Genomic DNA, 25,781 nt, shown 5'->3' with positions numbered 1-25,781 from the left:
TATAACATGATTTGTGTAGTATGGGCTCAAAATTTCTGTATCCTGAACTCAGACAATATTTACATCAAGGAGACAGACCAGCTCGAGCAAGCACCAGGTGAGGATGTACCAGTATGGATTTCCTCCTTCTGGACAACATTGGCTGGTTTCTAGCCTCTGGCAGACTTTCAAGGAACCATTCAAAGAATTTACCTGGACTCACACTTCAGCTACTTATTCCTGTGTTTCACTTTCCTTCCACTGTCTTACATTTTGGAAACACTTTAAAGATTAACATTCTCCTGTCTTCATCTTCCCTGCTTTCAAACAAACATGTTGATCACATGACAACAAAAATTCATGCACATGAAGCCACTTAGTATGTAAGCAGTCATACCTAACTGAAGAGCAGCCATCTTCCAGAGTGAGACCTTCATCTGATCAAAATCATTTGTGTTGGGCAATATTTTAAAGCAAAACTACAAAAATTACTTTTTTTTTAACCAAGATTCAGGACTCACAAGTTGGGATTTCTCTCACCTGGCTATGTCTACCATCCATCTACAGTAAACAACAGAAGACGATAAAAGGAGCATCAAGCAATTATAGCTTAGAGGTCTGTCTCACAGCAGATAAATCTTACTAATGGTATCTCTCATATAACTGCATAGAAAACCTGTATGCTCCTGTTACGGGAGTAGCTAAGTTCACTGCTGCCATTTTTGATCCTGAAAGCAACATACAGTGTTATCCTAGTTCAGAAGATGTGGAGCAAATGCCCTTCAGATCCTGGTAAAGTTAGCCAGTGTACCTTGGTAAAGGTTGAGTCAGGAGATGCAACTAAGGACAGACTGTCTTGAAGTCTGGCTGATCATATTACTCACACTGCTTTGCCAAAAGAGACATGTTTCAAATCACAATTAATGTAATTTAGTTTTCCCATCTGCTACACTGTATTTTAAGACTAAACTTTTTACTACCAGATCAAATGAAGCACATCAAAAGTTCTAAAGATGGGCGCTACCAGCTGGCTACTTTGACCACTCAACAGATGTTAATTTCAGTGCCAAAAAACCCAAACAAACCCTAGCCTTCCTCAACATGCCTAAACATGCAACTTGGAGAGATTTTAATTAATTTACTCAATATAGTACAGTAGTCTTTTCTGTAGAAAATTATTTTCTACTTTCAGATACCACTAAAAGACAATCTGAGCATCTTTTCTGCTCCAGTTCTTAAACCTAATTAGGTTTTTCTCATTAGCACACCTTAGTCAAAGAGCTGACTATTTTGCATTCACAGTATTCCACCTTTGAAATCAAAGATAAGACTGAAAATGCAGAAGAAGTTTCAAGCTGTTAAACATTACAACTTAAAATAAAATGGTATGTAAATGAAAGCAGTGCTCTTACTGACACAGTGTACTTAGCATACACATTCAAATCCAGAGTCTTTGGGTGGCAGTGAAGTATGTATAAGAAACATAAGATCATTATCCCATAGGGCATAGATAAGGAATTAACTCCAAGGAATCCAAAATAAAGTCCTTCAGTGAAGCTTCTTCTCAGATGACCCAGGCCTGCAAAACACCTGCATATAAACCAAATACCTTCAGCAGCCTATTTCTGTTCTAGGGACATAATGATAGCCATAAGTAATCACACACTTTCTGCAAACAGAAACCCTATCGAGGGCCTTCACAGTCACAGTACAAGACTGATGCCATCAAGAGGAATCTAGAAGTACTCCTGCACATCTTTAAAGAATCAGTTGTGTGCTAGTTTATGTTTAACACAGAAAAAACAGTTCAAAGGAACTCTGAATTCAAAGTATAATACTGGACTAAAAAATCAAGTTAAAAATATAACTGGATACTTTTCTTACAAACATTCAAAGTCTAAGATTTGAGGTCTTCAGAGATCAGCCTGGACACAAACATCTTCATGAGGAAGACTCCTATAATCTTTGCTCTTCCAGATACTCACAGGCCTGTTTGTTTCCACCTACAGATCTTCCCAATGGGAGATATTCCACAAACACCAGAGACGATCATCAAGTCTTCAGACATGAAACTGCATGAACGTGCATGCAGAAGCAGGTGGAAGGAAGGGAGTAAGATCAAAGTCAGGCACACCCTTTCCTTCCCCAAGGAGGGAGGGGGGGAAGGGGGAGAAGAGAGGAAGCTCCATGCTGCCCCTGTCTCATATTTCTGTTGTTTCCCTGCTTTAAAAGATTTCAGTCATCAAAACAGTTTTCAGCACAAACTGCATCTAATGCATCCCAAAAGAGTTTATTTCCAAGGACTTATTGTAGATGGAACAAGTGTTCACCTAGCTCCCAGGGTAACATACAGGACCACTGGGGTCTAGGCAGGTATTTTGAGGTGGGTTGTTTTGTTCTTTTGTTTGCTATTTTGCACTGTGGCACACAAGAACAATGACTCCCTTTGCCAATGAAAAGGCACATCAAAGTAGGTTCAGGGGATGACTAGTAGCCTGAAAATAAGTCGCACATCAAAGTCTAACTTGTTACTAACAGGTAATTTTCTTTCAGACAATGTCCACTTTAAAGTGAACATAGTCTCCCAGAAACAAAACAAAAACATATAAAAAAAATAAAAATGGAACTCTGATCTGCTATGAGTAGCAGATTATGTCTGGTCTGTCAGATACCAACATAGGAGCTACTCAGAAGAGGGTTATGTACCACATTTGTGGCTGGATTCCTTATGTCTGCTCTTAACACAGAGCAGAAACAACGGCATGGCTTCGGGAGCACCAGAGCTAAGGAAGCATGGGTTTCCTGTAATTCATGTTGTGGTTCTCAAGTGCCCAGATAAAGCTCTTCCCATATTAAGAATACACAGGAAGCTGTAACAACTTACCTGTGTGGATTCATTGCCATCTAATAAAGGACGAAGATCTTCCCTTCAGTGAAGATACTCAGGGTCTCAAGTTTTGTGAAAAACGCAGCTAGATTATATAGTTATCATCATGCTATGATATCATTATTCCTCTGGCCAATTTCAAGCTATTATTAGAAGAGTTAGCGTGGCAGAAGACACATTTTTTTCTACTATACACTTTTAACTTGCCATTTTAGCTTAATAATGGAAACAAATATACTCAGTGCCTTTAAAATACAACTAACCTTTTTCACTCAGTGGCAGTGCAAACTGGTATTGACCAGAGAAGCAGTTCTGAGCTTGGAAAAAGTGTTTATGCCCATAAAAATAACCTGATGCTGCTCAGCTTTTAAGTACCTTCTAGCACTAGCTCAGCAGAGCTGAGTGGAAGAGGATCTCTTAAAATTGGTAGTGGTAAATCAGTGCTCAGGTAGCCCCAAAACCTCTTTCTTCCCCCACAAATTAAAAGCCTGACTTTTAAAGAACTCCCCATGAAGCATCAGGAATTGCATGCAATTGTCTTTGTCCGACCTACACTACCAGATGTCTTTAAAACTCTTTTTAGACATTCTAAAACATGCTAGCATGCCACATTAGCCACAAGCTGCAAGGGATGAACATTTCTTTAATATTTTCTCTTATCAATGAACAAGTAAACAAAACAAGGAAAGAGTATAATCAAAGTGACAGGTGGATTCTGAAAATTACTTCAGGCCACAGCTAATAATAGAAAACCCAGTTTCAAATTAAAAGTTTGGATGAGTAGCCCAACACCCTCAAACACTAAAGAAACACTAGTGCTTTCCCAAGAGCTGGTCAGGGAGAGTGAGCATGCCAAACTACAGGAGCAGCATGAGAATTTTCTCATGTAGTAATTGGCCTGAATCCAACCTCCTGAATAGATTTTTTTTTCCTCCAGCTAAGGGGAACGGGGCTGCACACACATACAACCTCCAAAGGCAAACTTTGCTCCAGCAAACCAAGCCAAAGCATTCTCAGCCTAGCTCAGAAGCAGCACTAGCTGGTACAGGGTCATACCAATCAGCACAAGGTGGTATCACCAGCTCCTTCCCACCAGCTTTCACTTGGTGCTAGCCCTCTTCATTATTCAAATCGACAGTGAAAGCAGAGTTTAAAGTTCACCTCACCACCTTCAGGATGACACAGTTAGACATTACACATTCCTCCAGGAACAGCAGCAACCACACTTTCCACCCCTGCACATCCCTGTTTACTGAACATCACTGTCAGGGCAACAGCTTAAGAGGTGTCTGACTCCCTCCTGTGACGGAGGGCTTGGAAAGCTTGGGCCGTTTAAGAAGTCTCCATCTGCTGGCTCAAAGACAACAAAAAGGATTGGGGAGGGAGAACTGTTTTCTGAAAATAAAGAAGAGGAAAATGTTGAGATATTTCTAACATCTGGGCTGTGTTTGAGGACCCCATTTTCTCATTATTGCCCAAAGCTACCAAACAGCTACTTTCAATCCTCCTCAAATTCTTCCAAATGCAGATGGTTTGGAAGAAAGAAGATGGAGCAACTCCCTCAAACCCATCTTCACAGCTTGTAGAATGTACATGTAAAGGACACGGTACCCATATTCCTCCCACAGGCAGACAGCTTAGATAACGCACGAAGGGTCCAGTTCTGCACAAAGAGTGCCAAGCACTGGAGTCAGGACACTAATAAATCCTACATTCGCAATAAGCGTTGCTGCCTTCCGTAACAGGAGTACACAGGATAAAGTCTACTGAATATGGAATGGGTGCAGCAGCCATTGCCTAGTAATTTCAGCACAGCACAATATAGGCATCCAGGGAGCATTTTATGACCAGGAAAGAGTCTAACCCAACCTTTTTAACGGGCCTACGGAAGAGCAAGTTAAGAGAAGGTGGTAGAATCCATTGCCACTCACTAAAATCAAACGTACCCAATATTCCTTTGTTTAAAATCCCCACTACCTACAGCTGCAAGCAGGAGATGAGCTGTTCCAAGAGTACTTTTACATGTGTTCCACTTTAAAAATGCTGAAGATACTTCATATAATGCCTTTGGCATCTACCACCAAATAAAGACAAGCCCAGTCATAAGACATTTCAACACAAAAATATTTGAAACTAAAATACACAGACTTGCAACACCATTTTCCAACCCAAAGAGATTAAATAATTATGTACTTAATTAGAAAAATTAGGACAGCAATTTCACCTTATTTCTACACAGACCAGAACTCATTTCCTGCTGTGGTTTCAGATGTAGCTCTGGATGACTACTTTATGCAAAGACAGTAAGAAAAGCAGGTGAATTTTCAAGTTCCTCTGTGGTGGTGTTCTTTACAAAGAAAAAATGCAAGTGGAGAAAAAGGAGCTACTTGTTAAAATGTAAGAGAATCCAGGATGTATGTACTCCAACTGGGAATATTCATATGAAGTCCTGAAATACTTCAGATAGAAGCAAAGGCCAAATAACAGCTGCTTGAGCTTCCAGTCTACAAGGAAGATTCCAAATACACAGAGGAATAAGTGAGGGTAAGTTAAAATTGCAGTTAAAAATTAGTCATCCCTTGATAAGCACAGCTTGGTGGCTTGTTATATACACATTCAACCCAGCAGTCTGGCTCAGGTGATAGGAGTTGTTCCAAGCACTGGGCCAAAGTTTTACATCAAAGCATCTTCATATTGCCCTAGCAGCCAAGGCAATGGTATCTGTCTTTGACTATTTTTTATTCATAAGAAACTGCTCTGGCCTTCTTTTAACACTTTGTTTTATAGCAAGTCAGCTTTGGCCTTTACTCATGCGTTGGTCCCAATGAGCTCCTACCCACAGAAATAGCCCACCGTGCACTCAGCACTCTGCTCCCAGCTACCCTGCCCTATTTGGAGCTACAGGCAAAAACCCCACTGCTGCTTACTTGTGGGCTGGTACTCTTCCATCTTTTGATGATTATAGCCCTTTGATTACAGCCCTAAAGCAATTTCAGTCACTTGATGCTTTCCCACAATATCTTCCTCCCTTCCCCCTCAAAACATGCCCCAAGCACAGACAAGTTCCCACAATTCACTGGGAAATAAAGAGCAGCTCAGTTTACTACAGTAAAAAAACGATGGGAATAAGACACCAGCAGTCCTAGCAACAGGCATACGGAACTGAAGTGCCTAGGTACACAGTGCTCCATGCTGCTTAACAGTGCACCAGGCCTGGGAGCCCAGGTTAGCCCACCTGCTCTGCATCTGCCTGTGGTTTGCGTGCAAGTCTATCTTGCGCACAGAGGAAACATGCCAATTGAACACTGAAGTTGATCATACAAGACTGCTACCCAGGGCTTGCAGAAGTTTATGATTCACAAGGAAGTGTGTTCTTGAAAGGAGTGAAAGCTCCATATTTAGGAAACAGAAATTTTAGACAGTGAATGAAGGTAGTCCTGCAATTAAACTAGATGAATGAGTCCAACAACCTTACAGTAGGATCTTACCAGTAAGTACGTGTGTGACATTGGGCAAGTCATAAAGTGATCATTTCCATCTCTGATGTGGAGGAAATACTTAGCTAGCCCTTAGTTCTCAAGCTTTGTTTGTTAACCTTTGATCACTTCAGACTGTGCTTCAGAATTAAAGCAACGTAAATATTTATCTGGGAAACGGGAAGAATAAAATTCTGTAAGAGCCAAATTAAAACTAACCTCAGTTTTGAAAAATCTGTCTTCCAGTTGCTTGACCGTCCTCAATCGCACAGTCTCAATGTCACATTAACAAGCTTCTTCCTTTTTAATTGCCTGTAATTTTTCTTGAGATGCATGCTTAATACTGGCAGTTAAATGGGTCATTAGGATTGGAAATATTCATCTCTTTGGATATGAATAGGATGGAGCACGATAAGTTTCTGTTTTCAAAGCTGCCATTAGCCTGCCGATAGTTTTCTTTCAGGCACTATTAACACAGCAGTAGCCAACACTGGCTTACATTGCTGCAAAGAAACCGTTATCCAACAAGTTTAATCCTTTTTCCCTTACCTACAAGAATCTTTGCAGGTCAGGCAGTACTCTGAATGTTATTAAGATAAATCTGGAAAATCATCAGCTTCTGTACTTCCTTGTGTCATGTGCTACCTGTCACTGCTCTTCCATTACAAAGTGCTAGGAATGGGTTGCATGGCCGAATTTTGGAGGACTACTGGATCAGAAATAGTACTTGGGCTCTTACCATCTTTCCTCCTTTTAACACCTGCGGCCAGCCCCCAGTTCCCAACAGGACTGCATTCCCTCCAGACAGCATCCATGGGCTCCGGGCTTACCCTGCCCCCTCCTCTCCCTTGCACAGCTATTTCATCCTCAGCACTGAGAGTCTGCAGCAAGCAGAATCTTTCAGCATATCACACTGTTGAGATATGAGGAAATTAAGATAAGAAACATCGTTCCAGAAACTGACATTTAAGTGTGTTTCACAGCCGAACAAAGGTGCTTCAGAAAAGCAGTCTTTACATAAAAACTAAATTAATGGCGCGACGGACACCTCCTCATCAGGGTCCATCTGGCCACTCTGGTTATGATAACACAGCTGGGTCTGCACCGACATCTTCAAATGCTCAGTCTCAGGCACGCACCTTAACACACCGCACAGCCCTGCATTACTGCCTGCTCCAGACCTGGAGCTCTCCCCACAAGGCCACACTTCCCACATCTGCCTGACAGCCTTAAAAAACACCCAGGATTAAAGGCTTTTATAAGAACGTATCCTAAAGCAAACTCCACTCGCAGGCAAGCCAGTCCCAGAGGCCATACTCACTTGAGTGCTGGGGCCCCAGAGGCCTGGCTGCCCAGGCTCCCCCACAGCCCAGACCCCATGTCAGCCCCTGCCCCAGTGACACCATAGCAGAGCTGGGCTCCAGCTCCCCACAGCCCTGCCTGGCCATGGCCCTGCTGAGCCAGGCCCACATCCCCGCCTGGCCTCGGTCTGTCCCCAGGGGGATGTCTGGGGCTGAGGGGTAGGACAGGTCCTGGCTGCCAGGCCCTGCCCAGGCAACTTGCATGGCACAGGCACAACTGGGCGACTGGCAGCAGGGCCCATGGCTGCACACGCACCACAGCCCCTGCGGGCCCTGCTCAACACGGCAAGACCACTGCATAAAACAGGCAGCAAAAAGCAAGATCTCTCTCTCAGCAAACACCATTTTTGCAGCCAGCAGCAGAGGCATCAGAGCCAGCTGAGCTCAAGCAAGAAGCACCCTGCAGCAAGCACTGGGGAGCCAGCCGCAGGGCCGCTGCTTCTGACCGCAGCTGGTCACAGGCGGTGTTCCCCAGAGCTCAGTACTGGGGCCAGTCCTGTTTAATATCTTTATCCATGATCTGGACAAATGGATCAAGCATACCCTCACTAAGTTTGCAGATGACACAAAGCTGGGTGGGAGCGTTGATCTGCTTGAGGGCAGGAGGGCTCTGCAGAGGGACCTGGACAGGCTGGATGGGCCCAGCCAACTGCATGAGGTTCAACAGGGCTCAGTGCCGGGTCCTGCGCCTGGGTCACACCAGCCCCACACAGCGCTACAGGCTGGGGCAGAGCGGCTGGAAAGGGCCTGGTGGGAAAGGGCCTGGGGGTGCTGGGTGACAGCCATGAGCATGAGCCAGCAGTGTGCTCAGGTGGCCAAGGCGGCCAACGGCGTCCTGGCTGGTGTCAGAAGCAGTGTGGCCAGCAGGACGAGGGCAGTGATCGCCCCCCTGTACCCGGCACCGGTGAGGCCGCACCTGGAACCCTGTGTTCAGGTTGGGCCCCTCACTGCAAGGCAGACACTGAGGTGCTGGAGCGTGTCCAGAGACGGGCAACGGAGCTGGGGAAGGGTCTGGAGCACAAGTCTGATGGGGAGCGGCTGAGAGAACTGGGGGTGTTTAAGTCTGGACAAGAGGAGGCTCAGGGGAGACCATATCGCTTTTTACAGCTGCCTGACAGAAGGCTGTAGCAAGGTGGGTGTCAGTCTCTTCTCTCAAGTAACAAGTGACAGGACAAGAAGAAATGGCCTTAAGTTGCACCAGGGGACGTTTAGATTTGATATTAGGAAAAAATTCTTCACCAAGAGTGTTGCCAAGCATTGGAACAGGCTGCCCAGGGAACTGGTTAAGTCACCATCACTGGAGGCATTTAAAAGATGTGGCGCTTAGGGACATGGTTTAGTGGTGGACTTGGCAGGGCTAGATTAATGGTTGGACTCAATGATCTTAAAGCTCTTTTCCAACCTAAAGGATTCTATGATCTTCCTCCTTTTTCAAGGGTGCTTAGATTTTCCTTCCTTTTCTGCCAGCCAGCCTTGTCAGCAGTACCACTGCTCTGTAGCTACATTTCAACCAGAAGTCAGCTTCAGCATCACTGCTCCTCTACACTGTGCGTCACAAGACTTGAAAAGGGAGGGTTCAACAATTAGGAGAGAGGAGAAAAGAGATCATGCTCCTTTTTCCCCAGCTTCCACTCCATGTCTTGTTTCCTACAGCATCTTAAACAATAAGTCAGAGTAATGCCAAATGGGCATGCCTTGCATATATTAATTCCCCTCCTATAACACACACCCTCTGCTTACTATTATTCTTATTTTTCTTACCCTACAGCAAGCAAAGATTCCTCATCTACAGCAGCAGAGCTGAAAGCCAGCTGCTCTGTGCACAGTTCCTTTGTGAGCCAGTCTTTGCTAACTCAAGGATAGCATCCCTTCTTTTTGCCTCGTCTGTGTATTTTGCCTTTTGGGCAAGAAATTCCCAGGATAGGTTTTAATGCAGCATTCTTCACACTAATTTGCTAACTGACCACTTGAAAAGCAATTAAAAAAAAAACAAAACTGAAACCTGGATTTCTGCTAAAAGAAACAATCATACAGGATGGAGTCAACATAAAAAACAAGCCAATGTGGGAAGATAGCGTCAGACATACTGCTTTTTTGCTTAACACTGCAGCTGTGAAAATGAGAAGGGAAGAAAGCTGTTTTCTCAAGGCATAGCCAGCCAGTCTGCTGCAGTGTTTCAGAATACATCCCTAGTGCTCCTGTTCAGCACGGTGGAAATAATTGCATGTATAGTTCAGGTTTTGCCTCTTTTTTTAAGATTTTTTCAACAAGTCAAAAGGATAAGAAAATAGTGGTAGTCTGGAATAACAGCAGATGCCATAATGTGACAGGGTGAACAGGTCACTTTGAGACTAATGTTGAAAGACCGTAATTTTCTAACACTCACTGTGTATACCATAGCTGGAGTACTAAAATAAGTGTTAAGCTGAACTCAGAGAGTGGAAATTACTTCTGTTAAAAATTTGCCTCATAACATGCCTCTAAGAGGCAGAGAGCACAGAACTCAGAAGTGCTCAGCTCAAAACTGTCTATATTTAATTTTTGCTATAGCCTGTATCTCAGATATTTGGACCTGGTGGTTCCTGTTTCAGGAGCAACTCCTTATGGCTGTAAACAATTTATCTTACTGAACACATCAGCCCAGAGAAGTCTTAGGAAAAGCCATTTACAAAGACCATTTCACCTGTTGTGATAGGCTCGGAGTGAGGTGGCAAGTGCACAAGCATACCTGAAGACAATTTCCCAGATTCAATGCACAAGTTACAAAAAACATTAGACAAATTCTTTAGAAGCATTTGGGTACATCATGTGCCTTCAGAGTTAAATGTACAGACATCCTCATTCAGTGGTAGAAAGGCCAGCAGCTGTTGATCGTGATCATATTACTTTTCCCTCTAACCTGCTTCCAGTGGACTCTCCAATACTGGCATTGCTTTAAGCATTATCCAAACAAGTTTTCCTAAAATACAAGATTGCAGCACCCATCTGTCCAAAAAGCAACCTCTAGACCAGGGGTCCTCAAACTACAGCCCACAGGACGGATATGGACCCCCAGGGTCCTCAGTCCAGCCCCCGGTATTTACAGACCCCTCCTGCACCACCCACCCACCCCCTGCCCCCCCTCCGCCGGGGGTTGGGGGGGAAACCAAGCAGCTGCAGATGACTGCCTGCCACTTCATCCATGCGCCAGCCCCCTGTTTAAAAAGTATGAGGACCCCTGTTCTAGAGCAAGAGAAGTGAACTTACAACAAACTACTGTAAATTTCATTGTCCCTACAACCCCTGACTTCTCAAGTTCTCTCTTCCACTACTGTGAGTATTTCTGCAAATCTTTAACAAAGAGAAAGACAGAAAGAGACAAGCTGGGACAAGGACTTGGGGGCACAGAAAAAAGCAGGTTACTGAGTAATTACTTACATTTATAAAATTGGCACCTTCTACTGCCCATACATCTGCTGCTAGAAGCAAGCCAGCAGAGTTTAGGCAAACAGACATACACCCACATACCTGGATCTGCAGCACACACGAGTGAAAGCAATAACATGGAAAAACATAGAGGCAAGGCAGACAGCCTACCACGTGCTTTCTATATGCATTCTACCGTCCCTACCTTACTTCTGCCTCTCCAGGTCCACCCAACTTTCCATTTTCTCCTTTGCTTCTCCAGTCTTGTCTTACCTGGACCTGACAACCCAACACTTCCCATTGGTTCAGAGGCAGTTGACATTCTTCTACCATGTATTACAGAGATGGACAGAAGTAAGCTCTAGAGAAAAAGAGGAGTATTTGTTCTCCACTACTCAAAGACATGGTGTTCAGGACAGCACAGAACTTGATCTCCACTTGCTGGCAGCAGAGAAGTAGGTAGAGTGGGAAAAATCCTCACCTCCTCCGAGCTCTATCAAAAACCGCAGCCTTCGCACTTTCTAGGACAAGGCTTTCCTAAAGACTTCCCAAGCACTCCATCCTCTCAAGCACTTAAATTTCAGAGCAGTTCTCAAGGCTGGAGGTGTGTCTTTGTGGTACACATCCTAAGAGGGTAAGTCACCCCAGAGCCACAGGCAGTAAAAGCAGGGATAAAGCCAGCAGGTGGAGGTGTGGGCAAGACAAGGTGGAGCCGCAAGTTCTCTGGGATTCATGCCATTGCTACTAAATTATGGAAAACAAGCACCACAAGAAATACAAGACCAAACGCCATGAGATTCTGAATTTTGAGAACTCTAAACCTCATGATGCCCATAATTTTGATAAAAGTCCATCCTCTGTTAACAATGGCTGTAGCTCTCTACAGTCTTTATCACAACACAGAACGAAATCAATTGGTGATATGTGATTACAGGGAAGAGATTTTAGGACATGAAAATACCTGTTTCCCAAAAAAGAGTTGTCAATAATAATACAGCACATCGAGCATTCCATTCAGCCATAAGGCTAATTAAAGAAAAGCCAAAAAAACAAAAACCACCTCTGCTCATTATGCAGAGAAAGTAAAGAATCACAGTCTGCAACTGCAGTGTCATTAGTAAGCACAGAGGAGGAACTGACATCCAGTCACAGTAAGGTTTAGACTTCATTTAGCCTTCTTTAGTACTAACACTGGTATTTTACCATTTTCATAACCAAACTGTCAAACCAACTTCAGCTTATCCCAAAATATCCATAACATGCTGGTTAAGGAACTGTTGTCTAATTTGTGCATCTCTACAGAAGTCTAAAGGAATCACTAGAGTGTGAAATTGCTAAATGAAGAAGAGGCATTGATCACAAGCTACACTGAGCAGAGGAAGAGAAGCATTCAGCACTTCCTAACCATACCCATGACACGGCTCCAATCTCAGCAAGAAATCTGGTGAAAATCAAGTGCTGCCTCCAAAGCAAATGCCTCCTGTTCTCAATATAAAAGTAGGACATGCTAAGTCTATGCTTGGTTGTCGCTTCTGTTAAACAAAACACCCCAAAGCAGATAGGAAGGACACATGACATTTTTTTGTCATCATTCACTTTCACACAGGGCAGAAATAGTTTGGTATTAGCAAATACATGTTGTAGGCTAAATCACTGTTACATAGTCATCCTTGAGAGGCACAGAAGCTAAGCCACCAGGAGCTTTCTAAATGGTGGTACTTTGAGGATTATGTCAGTGGAATGACTTTCCACACAGCAGTCACAGGACATCCCTACCTCTGCCTGATTCACAGTAGATCTCTCTCTATCCCCAGTAATGGAAGCCCAGTTGACTGCTTCCCTGCAATTTGTGCATAACTCTGCATATGGGAAGAACACGATAGTTTGATAACAGCTACGCCCATACTGTATTGTTGCACCATATGGAGGGCAACAGTGAGCCAGAGAAGTTGAAGAGGGGACTTCTTGTCTAAGAAAAAGAAGTGCTTGTGAGAGCAAGCTGCATTACATGGAAGCAAAGCTTGACTGTGCTCTGAGCTCCACACCTAGACAACACAGGAGGAACATGCAGGGCACTCTCTACAGTTACAGGTTACCACACCTCATCCTTGCATTTCCATGCTAATACAGCTCACTTGGAAAGCACATACCCTACTTGGAACTGACTTTCTAGCCTCTGGAAAGATCGATTTCCCTTTCAGAAAGGAATGAAACTTATACAGCACTAGCTTAAGAATCCTAAGTGCTGGCCTAGCACTTCAGAGGAGCCCTGAGATGCATCAGCAGTTTTGTCCCTTACTCACACGATGGTAGTGCCATGCTCTCAGAGCATGACCCCTGATGACTAGGACCACTCCACACTAGGTCACATTTGACAGATTGCTTGCTTTTAAGACTGGAGGTGAAAAATACCCAAGAATACACTTTACAAAAATATTTCACCCAAAGAGGATCAACACCAGGTCCTCTGCACTCTAGGAATTCAGGCTGAACAGCAGTGCAATTAAATAGGCTTGCCTCTTGGGGCACTTCAAGATTTAATTACTCCATCAGATCTCTTGAAAGAACACCAGGAAAAAGTACATGAAATAACGAGGCCTCTAAATGGCTCTCCTCACCTTAGCTTCAGCAGCCTTGTAAAAATAATCTGTTAGTCTCCAGTATTGATTTTCTCTGTGCCAAGCAGCTGTGTGTAAATTGGCTTCTACAATAAAAGTCATACAGTATGGGTACATCAAGCATCTGACACACTCATGGTCTTCTCACTGCATTGAAATGAGTTTTCAAATGTCAGTATTTCTTTAGTCGGGCATACTAGGTCCTGTCAGATTTGACATGGGACAAGAAGTCTCTTTCTTCTTCCAGGCAGGGGGATGTTTTATTTAGTGGTATCGAACCAAGTGCTCTGGCATCCTGCAGAATCTAGGAGCAATGCAATCTTCTTGTTGAAGAAAATTAGCCTGCAAGAGATCTGGAGGGCGTCTCATGGTTTGTAGTAAGTCATTCCTTCAAGTGGTGCCTGGGCATAGCAGTGTGCTCTGCAGAGCGAGGACTGCTAGACCTCTGCCTACCCCAAAACACTAATTTTGAGCAGCAGGCAGGCGAGGGATTGGCAGTCAATGTCTTTTGGCTCTGGTTCACTGGTGTCAAGAAATAGCAGCAGGAGTTCTAACATGTTTTAAAATGAACACGCCTCCTCCCCAGGGGCCAGAGACACCACTTAGCTCCCCAGGCAAGTCCTGAACTGCAAGAGATAGAAGAGTGCCTGGGGGATCTTTAAGATGAATTTGCCAAACAGCTCCAGACCTAGGAAGTGGGATAATCTGCTGTGACTATCCCACCAAGGACAACAATCCCTGGGAGAAGGGAGCCAAAGACTGTATGGGACCCCCGTTTTGATTCTAGTGCTGCTTCTCACTGTCACATTCCCAAAAATGTATTTTGGCACACAATCCTGCCTCCTGTAATTTGCTACCTCCAATGCACTGCAAACTACTAACCCATAGTATCAGCTAATGATTCTAATACCAAATGTAGTCATTACACATTTTAAGGTGAAATCTTTAAAAAAAAAATAACAGGAAAAAGCGTTCAGAGATAGACTGAAAAAGACAACGAAGGGGAGAGGTTGTTTAGGTGTTTGCTTTTACACAAGTAGTCCTGGAAGCCTCTGTTGCAGCCTGAAATGAGACAGCCTTCAGATTATGAAGTGAAGGACTGATATCTTGTTTCCTCATATAAATACATTCTTTGTTTATCAGAATTACTTCAAGACATTAAAGAAAATCTTCTGTGACAGTTTGGTCTTGATAAACAAATAGCAGCTGATTACCTATAAGCAAGTCAAACCTTTAGCTTGTAAACTAGTACTACAGTGAGAGATGAAGTAAAAGCTGAGATGTTTCTGGCTGCCGGTGAGCTAGTTCCCACCAGCATTCCTCCCCACATCAGTTTCTGCACTCAGACAAGATTCAATTTTCAATATAAAAAGGAGCAATTCAACCATAAACCAAATCTAGGGAGTTTTGTTAATTTCGTTAGAAAGAAGACTAAGTAGTTTTCCCTCACTGCACCTGAAAAAGGAATACAGAGTTTGACGGTAAGCCTAAAATGGCACAACTACTACCAGTATAACAAAACCAAGAACCCAAGAATTTATTCTAGAACATCTGGTCTTTTCTGACCAAAAAAAACCCAAAATGCAGTATGTGCTTCAGGTGTTATCTTAAAACAAACAAAAAAAAATGTAAAAGTTCAGGGCATTCTTTGTGTTTAAAGTAAATGTGTCAAAATGTTATAAATCAGTCACCTGAAGTAGGACAAATCATTTCTACTACACTGGAGTTAATTTAGATATGTACTTCAAAGAAGTTATCATTCAAGTGCTAAAACACGTTAGGATTTGAGCAGCTAATATCATATATTTTTCAAGTACTGCTAAATTAATTCCATGAAATATTAGTAAGCACATTCCTCCATTCCTCCTGGAGTCTGCAGACATCTACTCAAAAGACAGGTTTTGTTATAAAGGTAGTAAGTAACCTACAGCAGAATTGCTGCCTTGATACTTCTGTCCCTCTATTGTTGTCTTCACTTGAACTTGATGATACCCAGAGAGTAAGGACAGACAGTAAAGTACATTCACAATCTATTTAAACTTCTACCCAGAGTGAAAGTCTAGGCAAGCCCATCTCAAGCAAGAATTTGTCTTTTGTCTATGTCTTTCTGTATTTCATGAAGGTGTGGGAAAAATCCTAGTGTCTGAAAGGTATATTTAAATCTATGAAATAATGTGGAAAGAGACATCATAACACTGAGTTACTCCATTAAAAAATGATAGCACATGCAGAGAGTTTATTTGCAAATGAGAAAGTAGACCCTGTGACCTAGGAGATCCTTCCCAATTCCATGTTCTGGAAAGCAATCCTATTAAGACAGTCTGATAAGAGGATTTTCATTAGGCATTGATTGTGCCATCATTTCCATTTATGAAGTTCGACACACAGGACCAAAGTGTGTGAACCCCTTGCTGGCAGCACACACAGAATGGTGACCTCTTCTCAGTCACCACTGGCAGCGTCACCTGTAGACCAGGACCACAGCACAAGCTAGCCATCTACTTACTCATCATTAGGCCACTTTAAATTAATGCTGTCTTTTGTACTAGCTTTGCTCCACATGCTGAACAGTATTGTATTGAATTAGCTAAGCTACCAGCATTCTAATAACTCAAGATCTACATTACATGTTATGATTTTTCTCTAGGTTTAGATCCACTAGATCTGTGCTATTGATAAATATCATACGGATTGAAAAAACAGAAGATACCCTCTGGGGCGGTGATCTGTGTGTTCCCAAAAAATATTTTAAGATACCATGTAGAACTGGTTCCTAGAATAAACATCATACTCCTGGGGGAGGGTGGGGGGGAAGTAACAGTTCTGCTATTCAAATGTGAGCTTCAGAATAATTACTTATAACTTCAAAGATCTGATTTGTTTCAGTGTGTACCTCTGCCCAAACAACTCCTTGTTCCAAGATCTTTAACAGGCTAAATTTATCCTACCTTTGAAATACAGTCATACTACTGCTGTATGGACTGCATACAATTAAGATTTTATCCCCCTCCTTCCCCAACATTAATAACTTCTAGAAATCTTGACTTCCATAATTTCATGTGTCACACCAGGGGACAGCAAAAGAAACTGGCAATGTTTTACAACAGGCAACCAAAAGTTGCAGTGACACAGATGGATGGCCATGTCTAGCCTACTCAATTTGTGCTGTCAAACAGAAGTTTCTGGAGTTAGATGTAGGGAAGGGAAAAATGAGAACTTAGCTTTCTTATAACGCACGCAAGAAACAAGGCTGCTAGAAAAAATAGACTGATATCGCTGCTGCTTTATCACCTGTGGTGACAAGAGACAAGGTGACCATAATTCAGACTGAATCAGTTTAGAGACAAGATAGTTTGGTTTTTTTGGTTTGGTGTTGGATTTTTTTTTTCCCCCATCAGCATCTCCTATGCTTTCAGCACTGTACCACACACACTATGTACAGCAACATGCAGATTAGAGGGGGTTGTTTGGCTGGATGTGGGGCCAAGTGCCATGCCTTTTAAATGGCTGGACATCAGCTAATCTGTAGAGAGAACTACAAGAATGCAAACAGAAGTTCAGCCAGCCTTTGCAAGGCATGATTCAATATAGAATGAGTTTAGTCTTGTGACAACCCTAAACTATCACACTACTTGAAAAATGAAGCCTCACTTCAAGCAGAACATTGTTTTATTTAGAAATAACACCTATTTCGAAACATTCTCTATGCCTTTTAAGAAAAGGCAGATGTGCCATGAAATACATATTTTCCTCATTTAAACAGGTTTATTTTCATTTCAGGCATTTGCTTCCATAGCACAGTTTAGATCAGTTAATGCAAAGCTATGAGAATAATGGGAGAAATCCCACTCTGTCAGAATACAGGGGTACAAGAGACCAACAGTAAAGGATCTTCAAAGTGCAACACAACCAGCTCTCAGCTATCTTGGACAGATCATCCATGCTGTAGTTTAATTGTGCTACAAGTACAGTCACATCCAAGCTAGACTCAAGTCCAAAAGCAATGTAGACAAGTTTTTGTGATTAACTTGAGAAAGGGGTAGATTAATGACTGTTTCCCCCTTCAGATGTATGTTCCACTGCATGATTTGTAGCATAGCTTAAAACTATTTTTTTTAAATCCACAGTTTTTCCATTGTATCCATGTTTGTTCTTCTACCCCCTCCCCCCACCCTTGGATAATCAAGCACTGACTCTATGTAAAACAATTTGCCTAAAGGCACAAGAGTATTTGTAGACACAGCAGTTGGAAGCTGCTGTTCATAAGTACAATTATAAAAATTTAAGTGATGTAAGCGATCAATTATTTCTTTGCCTTGTTATAAAACACCCACACCTACCACTTCAGCAAAGAGACCAGTTGAATCTTGAACAGAGGGAAAGGACAAAAGATTTGCTATGGAATAGCTGATGGAAGATGAAGATTTATGTTGGGAAGCTTCTAAATTAGAAGCCAAGAATATTGCTGCTACTTAAGATAAAACAACGAACCATGACAAACACAGAAATTACAACCAGAATATATAAAGCTCAAATAGTAGAAAAATAATTTTCTTAGAATCAAAGAATGGTTTGGGTTGGAAGGGACCTTAAAGATCATCTGGTTCCAACCCCCTGCTATGGGCAGAGACACCTCCCACTAGACCAGGTTGCTCAAAGCCCCATCCAGCCTGGCCTTGAACACTGCCAGGGATGGGGCATCTACAGTGCTCAGTATCTGACCACCCTCATAGTGATGAATTTCTTCCCAATATCTAAATCTACCCTCTTTTAGTTTTAAGCATTATCCCTTCTCCTATCACTACATGACCTCATAAAAAGTCCCTCCCCAGCTTTCCTGTAGGTCCCCTTTAGGTGCTGGAAGGCTGTTACAAGTTCTCCCCAGAGTCTTCTCTTCTCCAGGCTGAACAACCCCAACCCCCTCAGCCTGTCTTCATAGGGGAGGTGCTCTGGACCTCTGATCACCTTTGCAGACCTCCTCAGGACCCACTCTAATAGGTCCATGTCTTTCTTATGTTGGGGGCCCCAGAGCTGGACACAGTACTGCAGGTGGGGTCTCACAAGAGCAAAGTAGAGGGGGAAAAATCACCTCCCTCGACCTGCTGGCCACATGTCTTTTGATGCGGCCCAGGATATGGTTCTCTTTCTGGGCTGCAAATGCACATTGCTGAGTGATGTTGAGCTTGTCATCAACCAAAACTCCAAAGTCCTTCTCAGGGCTGCTCTCAATCCTTTCTCTGCCCAGCCCGTATTTGTGCTTGGGATTGCCCCGACCTGTGTGCAGGACCTTGCACTTGGCCTCGTTGAACTTCTCTTCTTGAATACTTTGAGATGTAGTGCAAATTTTGCATATCAAAAGGAGGAAAATAGCTGAATGGCGGTACATTTCCTACTAGATTAGGGTCTTTAGAACCTAAGATCAGAGTTTAGGCAGAGCATTTAGAGACAAAAGGCTCTGGCCTCACTACCATCAGGTGTTCGGCACTCTTACAGGTACTTAAACCCACTCCTCTGAAGGCAGCAGCATGCATTTTACAGGGCTGTTTTACAGCAGCACATTTTATAGGCCCTTTTGGGCTTCCTGTTTTCTACTCTCGGGATTCAAATGGCTTTCTGCGGTTGCTACATGATAGAAGAAGTTTCTGCTACACCAGTGTTGCCGGTGTCCTTCGTAGGTCTCCGATCACAGCAACCCTTTTGATGACACAGGTATATTAAGCACTCTTGAGGGCAGCAATGTTGCTCCAAAATTCAGGTCATACAGAACAGGAATCCGACATCAGTAATAGTTGTCCAAAAGAAATAATCCAAATACATACCTAAGAAATTTGACGGACCTCCAAATACTTTACTCCAATGCATCTAGACTATAATACTCAACTTCCTGAAGAACGAAATTCTTTATTGTACTTCCTACTGACTTGCACCCTTTTAAGAAGCAACACTGTTCTCAGACCTCTCTCAGTCTCGTTCCATTTTTGATCCATTTAGAAAGGAGTCCACACACAATCACCATTTGTGAGGTCCTAGTCCAAGTTAGAGGAAGTCCATTCAAAGAGTGGGAAAGCCAGCACAAGTTTGTTTCTGTAGCATTTTATTCAGTGGATTTTCATACAAAACACCTTTCTGAGAAATGAATAATGCATTTCAAACATTACCTCACTATAGCCTGAGGAATAAGTAGTACCTGATCATACCATCAGGTCCACATCACTAAATGGCAGCCTTAGCAGCATGCTGACCACGCTGTTTTGGAAAGGACGAGATGTTTAGGGCGTGAGGGGAAGTGTTCAGACCTGAAGTCTTTGGACCATTTTAGTCAGCATTCTTCCAAACCCAGAGCAAAACAGATCACTGGTAACTGTGGCAACTGCCTCAGACAGGATCTGTGGGGTGTGCACAGCCACTGACCCATGCACAGGTGGGCTGCAGAAGGTGGTCTATACCATGCAGAAGGTCAAGTGCCCCATATAAATACAGTCCCAAATAAGTAGGGAGAGAAACAGCTGCGACCAAGTCCATCAGATCACAAGACATGCCTGTTGGGATGCAAATGCACAGAGGAACAGATACCCTGCCTCTACAGCCACCCAGTTATTCAGCATATGCAGTACTGCTCTTGGTAGACCACCAGCAGCCAGTCTGCAACTAGATTCAGTATTGAAAAAATATTTTGAAAATACAGTCAAGGCAGCTAATTCGTTCAGAGCTCAAGGTTCAATGACTAGAACTCCTCTTACCAAAATCCATCCTTTTCAGGAAGGCTAACACAAGACAGCTCACCTTCCCCACAACCCTCAGTCTACCTTTTACCCTTTGCTACTAGCTCTACCACTGCAGGCAAAACACTTGTGCAGTAGGAGAAGAAAAAGAAGGCTAGGAAGTTTTTACTTGTCTCTCTTCAGCCTAGGTAAGAGCCTTCCTTTTACCTTCCCCTATCTGGCACCAACCAGTTCAAACTGATGCACGTGCAGACCAACAGACTCTCTAAGCTATATTAGGGACAAGGTGTCACGGTTAGCACATCTCAGTAGCTTCACGAAGACAGCTAAAGAGGATGTTCTCCAGCAAGGCAGTCACAGAGCCCCCGGGGGAAAGGACCTCAGTCCATGCAGGATCAAGTTAAACTACTCCCTTTTTAAAAAAAAAAAGAAACCAAACTTAATGGCCACAGATTAACCCTGCCAACATGAAATCCCTTATCTATTTCAGAGCTTCATGACACTCTCATTGTTGCAGCACCACCTCAGGAGGTAGAAGAGAATCTTACATATGACAATTCTCAGTCTGGCATGGCTTTGTACTCTTAAAGGAAATGCTTGAGGGATTTTTACAGGCAGCTCTTCCAGCTATATTTTCTTGTACACTGAATTGTTAAACAGAATTCCAGGGTATTTTGCCCTGGAATGGAAAAGGGATAAGCTTGGACATAACTCCTTGTAACTTCCAAACCAACACCATATCCTTTGCCAAGCACCAATTTCCATATATGAGTAGATACACTCTAACAAAACAGTTGATTATCCAACTAAGCTTAGCAATAACTCATATTAGAAGGTAAGCCTTATATTCAACTTTTAGAGTAAAAAAATCTAAGGGCTCATTTGACTTGTACATGCAAGTCTCGACATTAAAAAATACTCAGCAACAAACCCACAGCACAAGCAAAATTTTTCTTCATTGTTTACTCATGCTGTGCAAACTCTGTGTGTCCTCAACGTGACCATTCCATCAGCATTCTACCATTTATAGTAAATGCTGTAATTGTGGGTAGACGGGACCCCCAAGTACAGTAATTCACCTGCAAAGTTAAATGGTTTCTGGGGACAAACCCAGTGGCCTTTCCCTTCCCCCCCTTCCCCATATAAAGTTGTTCAAGTTTAGCAGGTTCACACAACATAGTCTAGTTTTCCAGATGCATGTTCTATCACCACTTTCATACTGAATTACAAGTTGCAAACCATTAGGGAATAAATAATGATGCAAGTTGTTCTGTGCAGCATTGTTATTTAGTTATTCTTAACCAATAATGAACAGCCCAAAATTTGAAGCATCTGTGAAAAAACTAATTTTAGAAACAAGATACCTAGTAAAAGTCAAGTCAGTTCAAGTCCTGCAATTAAGGCACTGTATTTTCAGTATACTAATGTGTGACCACAACCTCAGTTTCAGCATTAATACAAACCAGAACAAATAGGTTCTAAAACTTTTTTTTTTTTTTTTAATGAGGCAGCTCCAGTAGCAAACAGCCAGACTGACACTCACCTGAAGGACTTTATGTATGTTAGCCTCACAGGTTCTGGTGCCAAACTAGTCCTCCTCAAGTCTCTCTGGTCCTACTAAAGAGATCTACCTTGGTAACCCTTTACCACTCAAGCTGCTTTTTATCCTTAAAATCCCTATTGTGTGAAAGCAATCTTTCTAAAGATGATATTTGTATCACAGATCTGTGGTCAGCATTAAAAATAGTCTCAAACAGCTCCTTCTAAACCACTTCCGCCACACACCATTGTCATGCTTGGCGTCCAATTTTTAAAACTAAAACTGTACCACTAAAGACAAGATCCACTGGGGGGGAAAAAAAAAAAAAAAAAAAAAAACCAAACACCAAAACTACAAGCAAACCTGTCTCCATATTTCCCAAACTCATCTCCTAAACTTTGTCTCCAAGCGAAGACAGGCTTATAGCTGACTTAACTTGCAAGTACTTGAGAGACTATGAATACATGTTTAGCTTTTAATAAAGGAAGTCTTTCTGCAAGTATCCATTCACTGATGAATCTCAACATAATCTAATAGAAAATACTATTTAAATGAAAAATAGCAAGCAGGCACTACATTTATGCAGTCCCACAGAACGACACCCAGGTCTTCTTGCAGACTTCCCGTGCACTGCACTGTAAGCGCCCTCTACTTACTTCTGCACTTCCCAGGAACGGAGCGCATTGCTCCTTAGAAACAGAGCTCTGAATCAGAATAGCGATGAAACACTGACACTGGTTAGCTCTTCCAGGATTAGCAAGTCGATGGCTATTTCTGACGTTCTGGAAGATTTCAGATTGTTTCAGAACTTAAGTGTCAGGAAGTTATGGTGGATCTTCCACTGAAGTTAAAGCAAGCAATTCCCAACCCTCACCCCCCTCAAGCTGCCTTCAGACAGGGTTATTAACTGTCTGCATAGGTGATTAACTTTCAGCCTGAAAGCTGCATCTGTAAGCCTAAAAGTAATTCAAGCATATTCAAGCAAAGCATCTTGCATTAAATTGCTATTGTCTTTAATCAATACATTCATCATGCATCTTCAGCTTTATTCTGATAGCATATTAATCGCTTGACCTTTTCACTACTGTCATCCATGCTGACACTGGACAGAGATAATGCATTGCAGCAAAGAGCAGAAGACGACTTAAACATTTTGCCCTCAACCCTCAAAGCCAAAAACATTTTAACCTGTTGTGTCAAACCATTCACTCTCCCCAGAGACACCTTAGAAACCAAATCATCAAAAAAGTTTTTTTATGCAGCCATATATGGTCCCCATCTTAATGGGGAGCACTCCTCCTAAAGCAGACCTCCTATGTCAGCTGGAGGCAGCAACCACAATAAGGAAAAGAATAAAAGATATTTTTTTTCCTCCGTCAAGCCAGTTATTTGAATACTGTGAAGAGCAGCAAAAATCCCTCTGGACCTTGCTTCGGTCCCATGCATCACATCCTTTCTTGCGTACAGAACAGCTACGCCTGTATGTCAAAAGCACACGTCTGGTGTTTTTGAATGAGAGTCGAACCAGAGGCAATAGCTCCAGTAGGCCAGCTACCAACTACATGATCAGCTCACGCAGACACAAAGTCCCCAGTTCATGTGAACAGCTGTAACTACTTCTGACCGCAGAGAAATTCTTGCAGCCTATAGTCTGTGTGGCCTAACAAATTCAACTGCTTATTTTTAAAAAGAGTTTTCCATTTGTATCTTTCCTTCCCTTAGCTCATGGATGTGAATAGTTAAGGAGATTTAACTTGTCACATGCACGTTTTTTATGAGGGCAAGTCCTTCGACAAATTTGCTGATAAACTGGTTTTGAGATGAAAGGAAGTTTCTTTAAACATTTGTATTATGGATGTGCTACATAGTCAGGCCAAGTTATTTAGGCCCTCACACCCACACCTCAGGGGCTGTCAGGCACTTGCCTTCCTAGCTCCAGAATGCCCCCCAGGAGCCCTGGGGTGAGGTGCTGCCCCCAGAGCTGCTAGCTGCAAAATTCACACTCAGCTTCAACAAATCTCACTTCAGAAGTCTCTAACAAAAGTGAATTAGACTGCTGGTGGGAAAAGTACATGCAAACCCGAGTTTAGAGTCAACATTTTGATCCTTTGTAACAGTAACTACCCGAGGTGGCAGGGAAGTAGATCCCCTGGGGACCAGAAGGTCTACATTTCTAAGGATGCTTTGACAAAACAAAGTACTGGCACTTCCTTTACCTACAACGTTGTCATCTCTATACGGTAAATAACAGTTACTATTTCTCTGAATAATCTTGAAAAATCCTTCTGTTCACCTGCCCTCTACGGCGGCGAGGGTGGGGGCGGGAAATTATTCTGGCCACATTCACTTTTTGCCCAGAGTAACAGAAAGACAGGTTGGATACCTGCAAATTAGATACAAACACACACACACAGGATTTTCGATCCTGATCCCACTGACCTTCTAACTGCCCACCGGGATTTCCTGGCTGGTACCCACCCCGCTCCTGGCGCCGGGGTACCACAAAGCCTCGGGCTGGCGAGGCCGCCCCGCACCGCGGCCCTTCCTCCTCCACACCAGCCGCCTCCGCGGGCTCCCCTTCTCCCCGCCCGCCGGCACCCCGCGCTCCCCTCCGGCCCACGGCCACGCCGCGCCTTACGGCACCCGCATCCCCCACACACCCCCGGCCCCGGAAAGCCGCGGGGACGGCGGCTCCCGGCACACACCGCCGCGGGGCGCACGGCCGCGGAGCCCCGCACCCCCGGGAGGAGGGGGGCCGCTCCGCGCGCGGCCGTAGCCGCCGCCAGTCCCCAAAGGGCCGCCCCCTCCTATTCACCTCGGGGGGGACGGGGGGGCGGGGGAGACCCCGTCCCTGCCGGGCAGGGCACACCTTCTCCCCTTCCCCGCGGTAGGGCACTGCGGAGGCTCGGGGCAGCGGCAGGGAGGGGGGCGGCGGGCCGGGAATGTCATTTGGAGGTGGCGGTGACAGCTCCCCCCTGCCCGCTGCCGAAACGCGCCGCGGGGCGGGAGGAGGCTGCCGGGGGCGAGGGAGGCGGCGGCGGGCGGGGGATGCGGCGGCAGCTGCCGCGCCGGGGACCCCGCTACCCCGGCTCCGCACCTCGCAGCCGTAGAGCTGCCCCAGCTGCTCCACGATCCACTCCTCCAGCACCAGCCGCTTCCGCAGCTCCTTCCGATCGTATTTCACCGTCACTTTCCCCTGCTGGTGGCGCCGCTGCTGGACCTGCACCGCCGCCGACGACACCGAGTCCTCCCGGGAGGAGCCGCCGGAGGAGCCGCCGCTCCCGCCGCCGCCGCGGGGGCTCTGGAAGAAAACGCGGTTCCCGCCGCCGCCGCCCGCTGCCGCCGCCTCGCTGCCCCCGGTCGCCACCGACATGCTCCGCTCCGCGCGGCTCCCGCCGAGCCGAGCCCAAGGCGCCCGCCCGCCGCTAGCGCCGGGCCGCAGCAGCCGCCGGTTGCGCGTATGCTTCCCTCCCCCGCACCTGCCGTTTAAAGCCTCTCATGGCAGAGCGGCGCAGTCGGCCCCGCCGCCGGGAGGGCTGGGCCCAAACCGGCGGGGGGCGGGGACAGCCGAGAGGCGGCGCGGCGCGGCGCGGCACGGCACGGCACGGCTCGGTCCGCTCCTGGGTGCCAGCCCCGCGTCCCGGCCCCGCTGCCGAGCTGAGCACGGCGCACGCCAAGGGAGCCGTGGGGCCGGTGGCGGAGCCGCGGGGCCGTCCCGGTGCCGGCGAGGCTCGGGCGGCGGCTCCTCGCCGTCGTCGGAGCCGGAGCCGCAGCCGCAGCCGGCGCGGCGTGT

General features: G+C 44.7%; 1 protein-coding gene across 1 annotated transcript in view; it reads right to left on the bottom strand.

Moving 5' to 3' along the window:
• PPP1R14C (protein phosphatase 1 regulatory inhibitor subunit 14C) overlaps nucleotides 1–25,523 on the bottom strand; it is a 56,549-nt gene extending 31,026 nt beyond the window's left edge. Inside the window, exon 1 of the mRNA XM_040599459.1 lies at nucleotides 25,086–25,523. Within this exon, the coding sequence (XP_040455393.1) occupies nucleotides 25,086–25,361 (276 nt within the window). The 5' untranslated portion in view covers nucleotides 25,362–25,523. The remainder of the gene's footprint in view (nucleotides 1–25,085) is intronic.
• Between the last annotated feature and the right edge of the window lie 258 nt (nucleotides 25,524–25,781).

Source organism: Falco naumanni, chromosome 6, assembly GCF_017639655.2.
Source record: "Falco naumanni isolate bFalNau1 chromosome 6, bFalNau1.pat, whole genome shotgun sequence".
Classification (NCBI taxonomy): Eukaryota; Metazoa; Chordata; class Aves; order Falconiformes; family Falconidae; genus Falco; species Falco naumanni.
The sequence above is the reverse complement of the archived record's forward strand: the minus strand, read 5'-3'. Positions and strand labels throughout refer to the sequence as shown.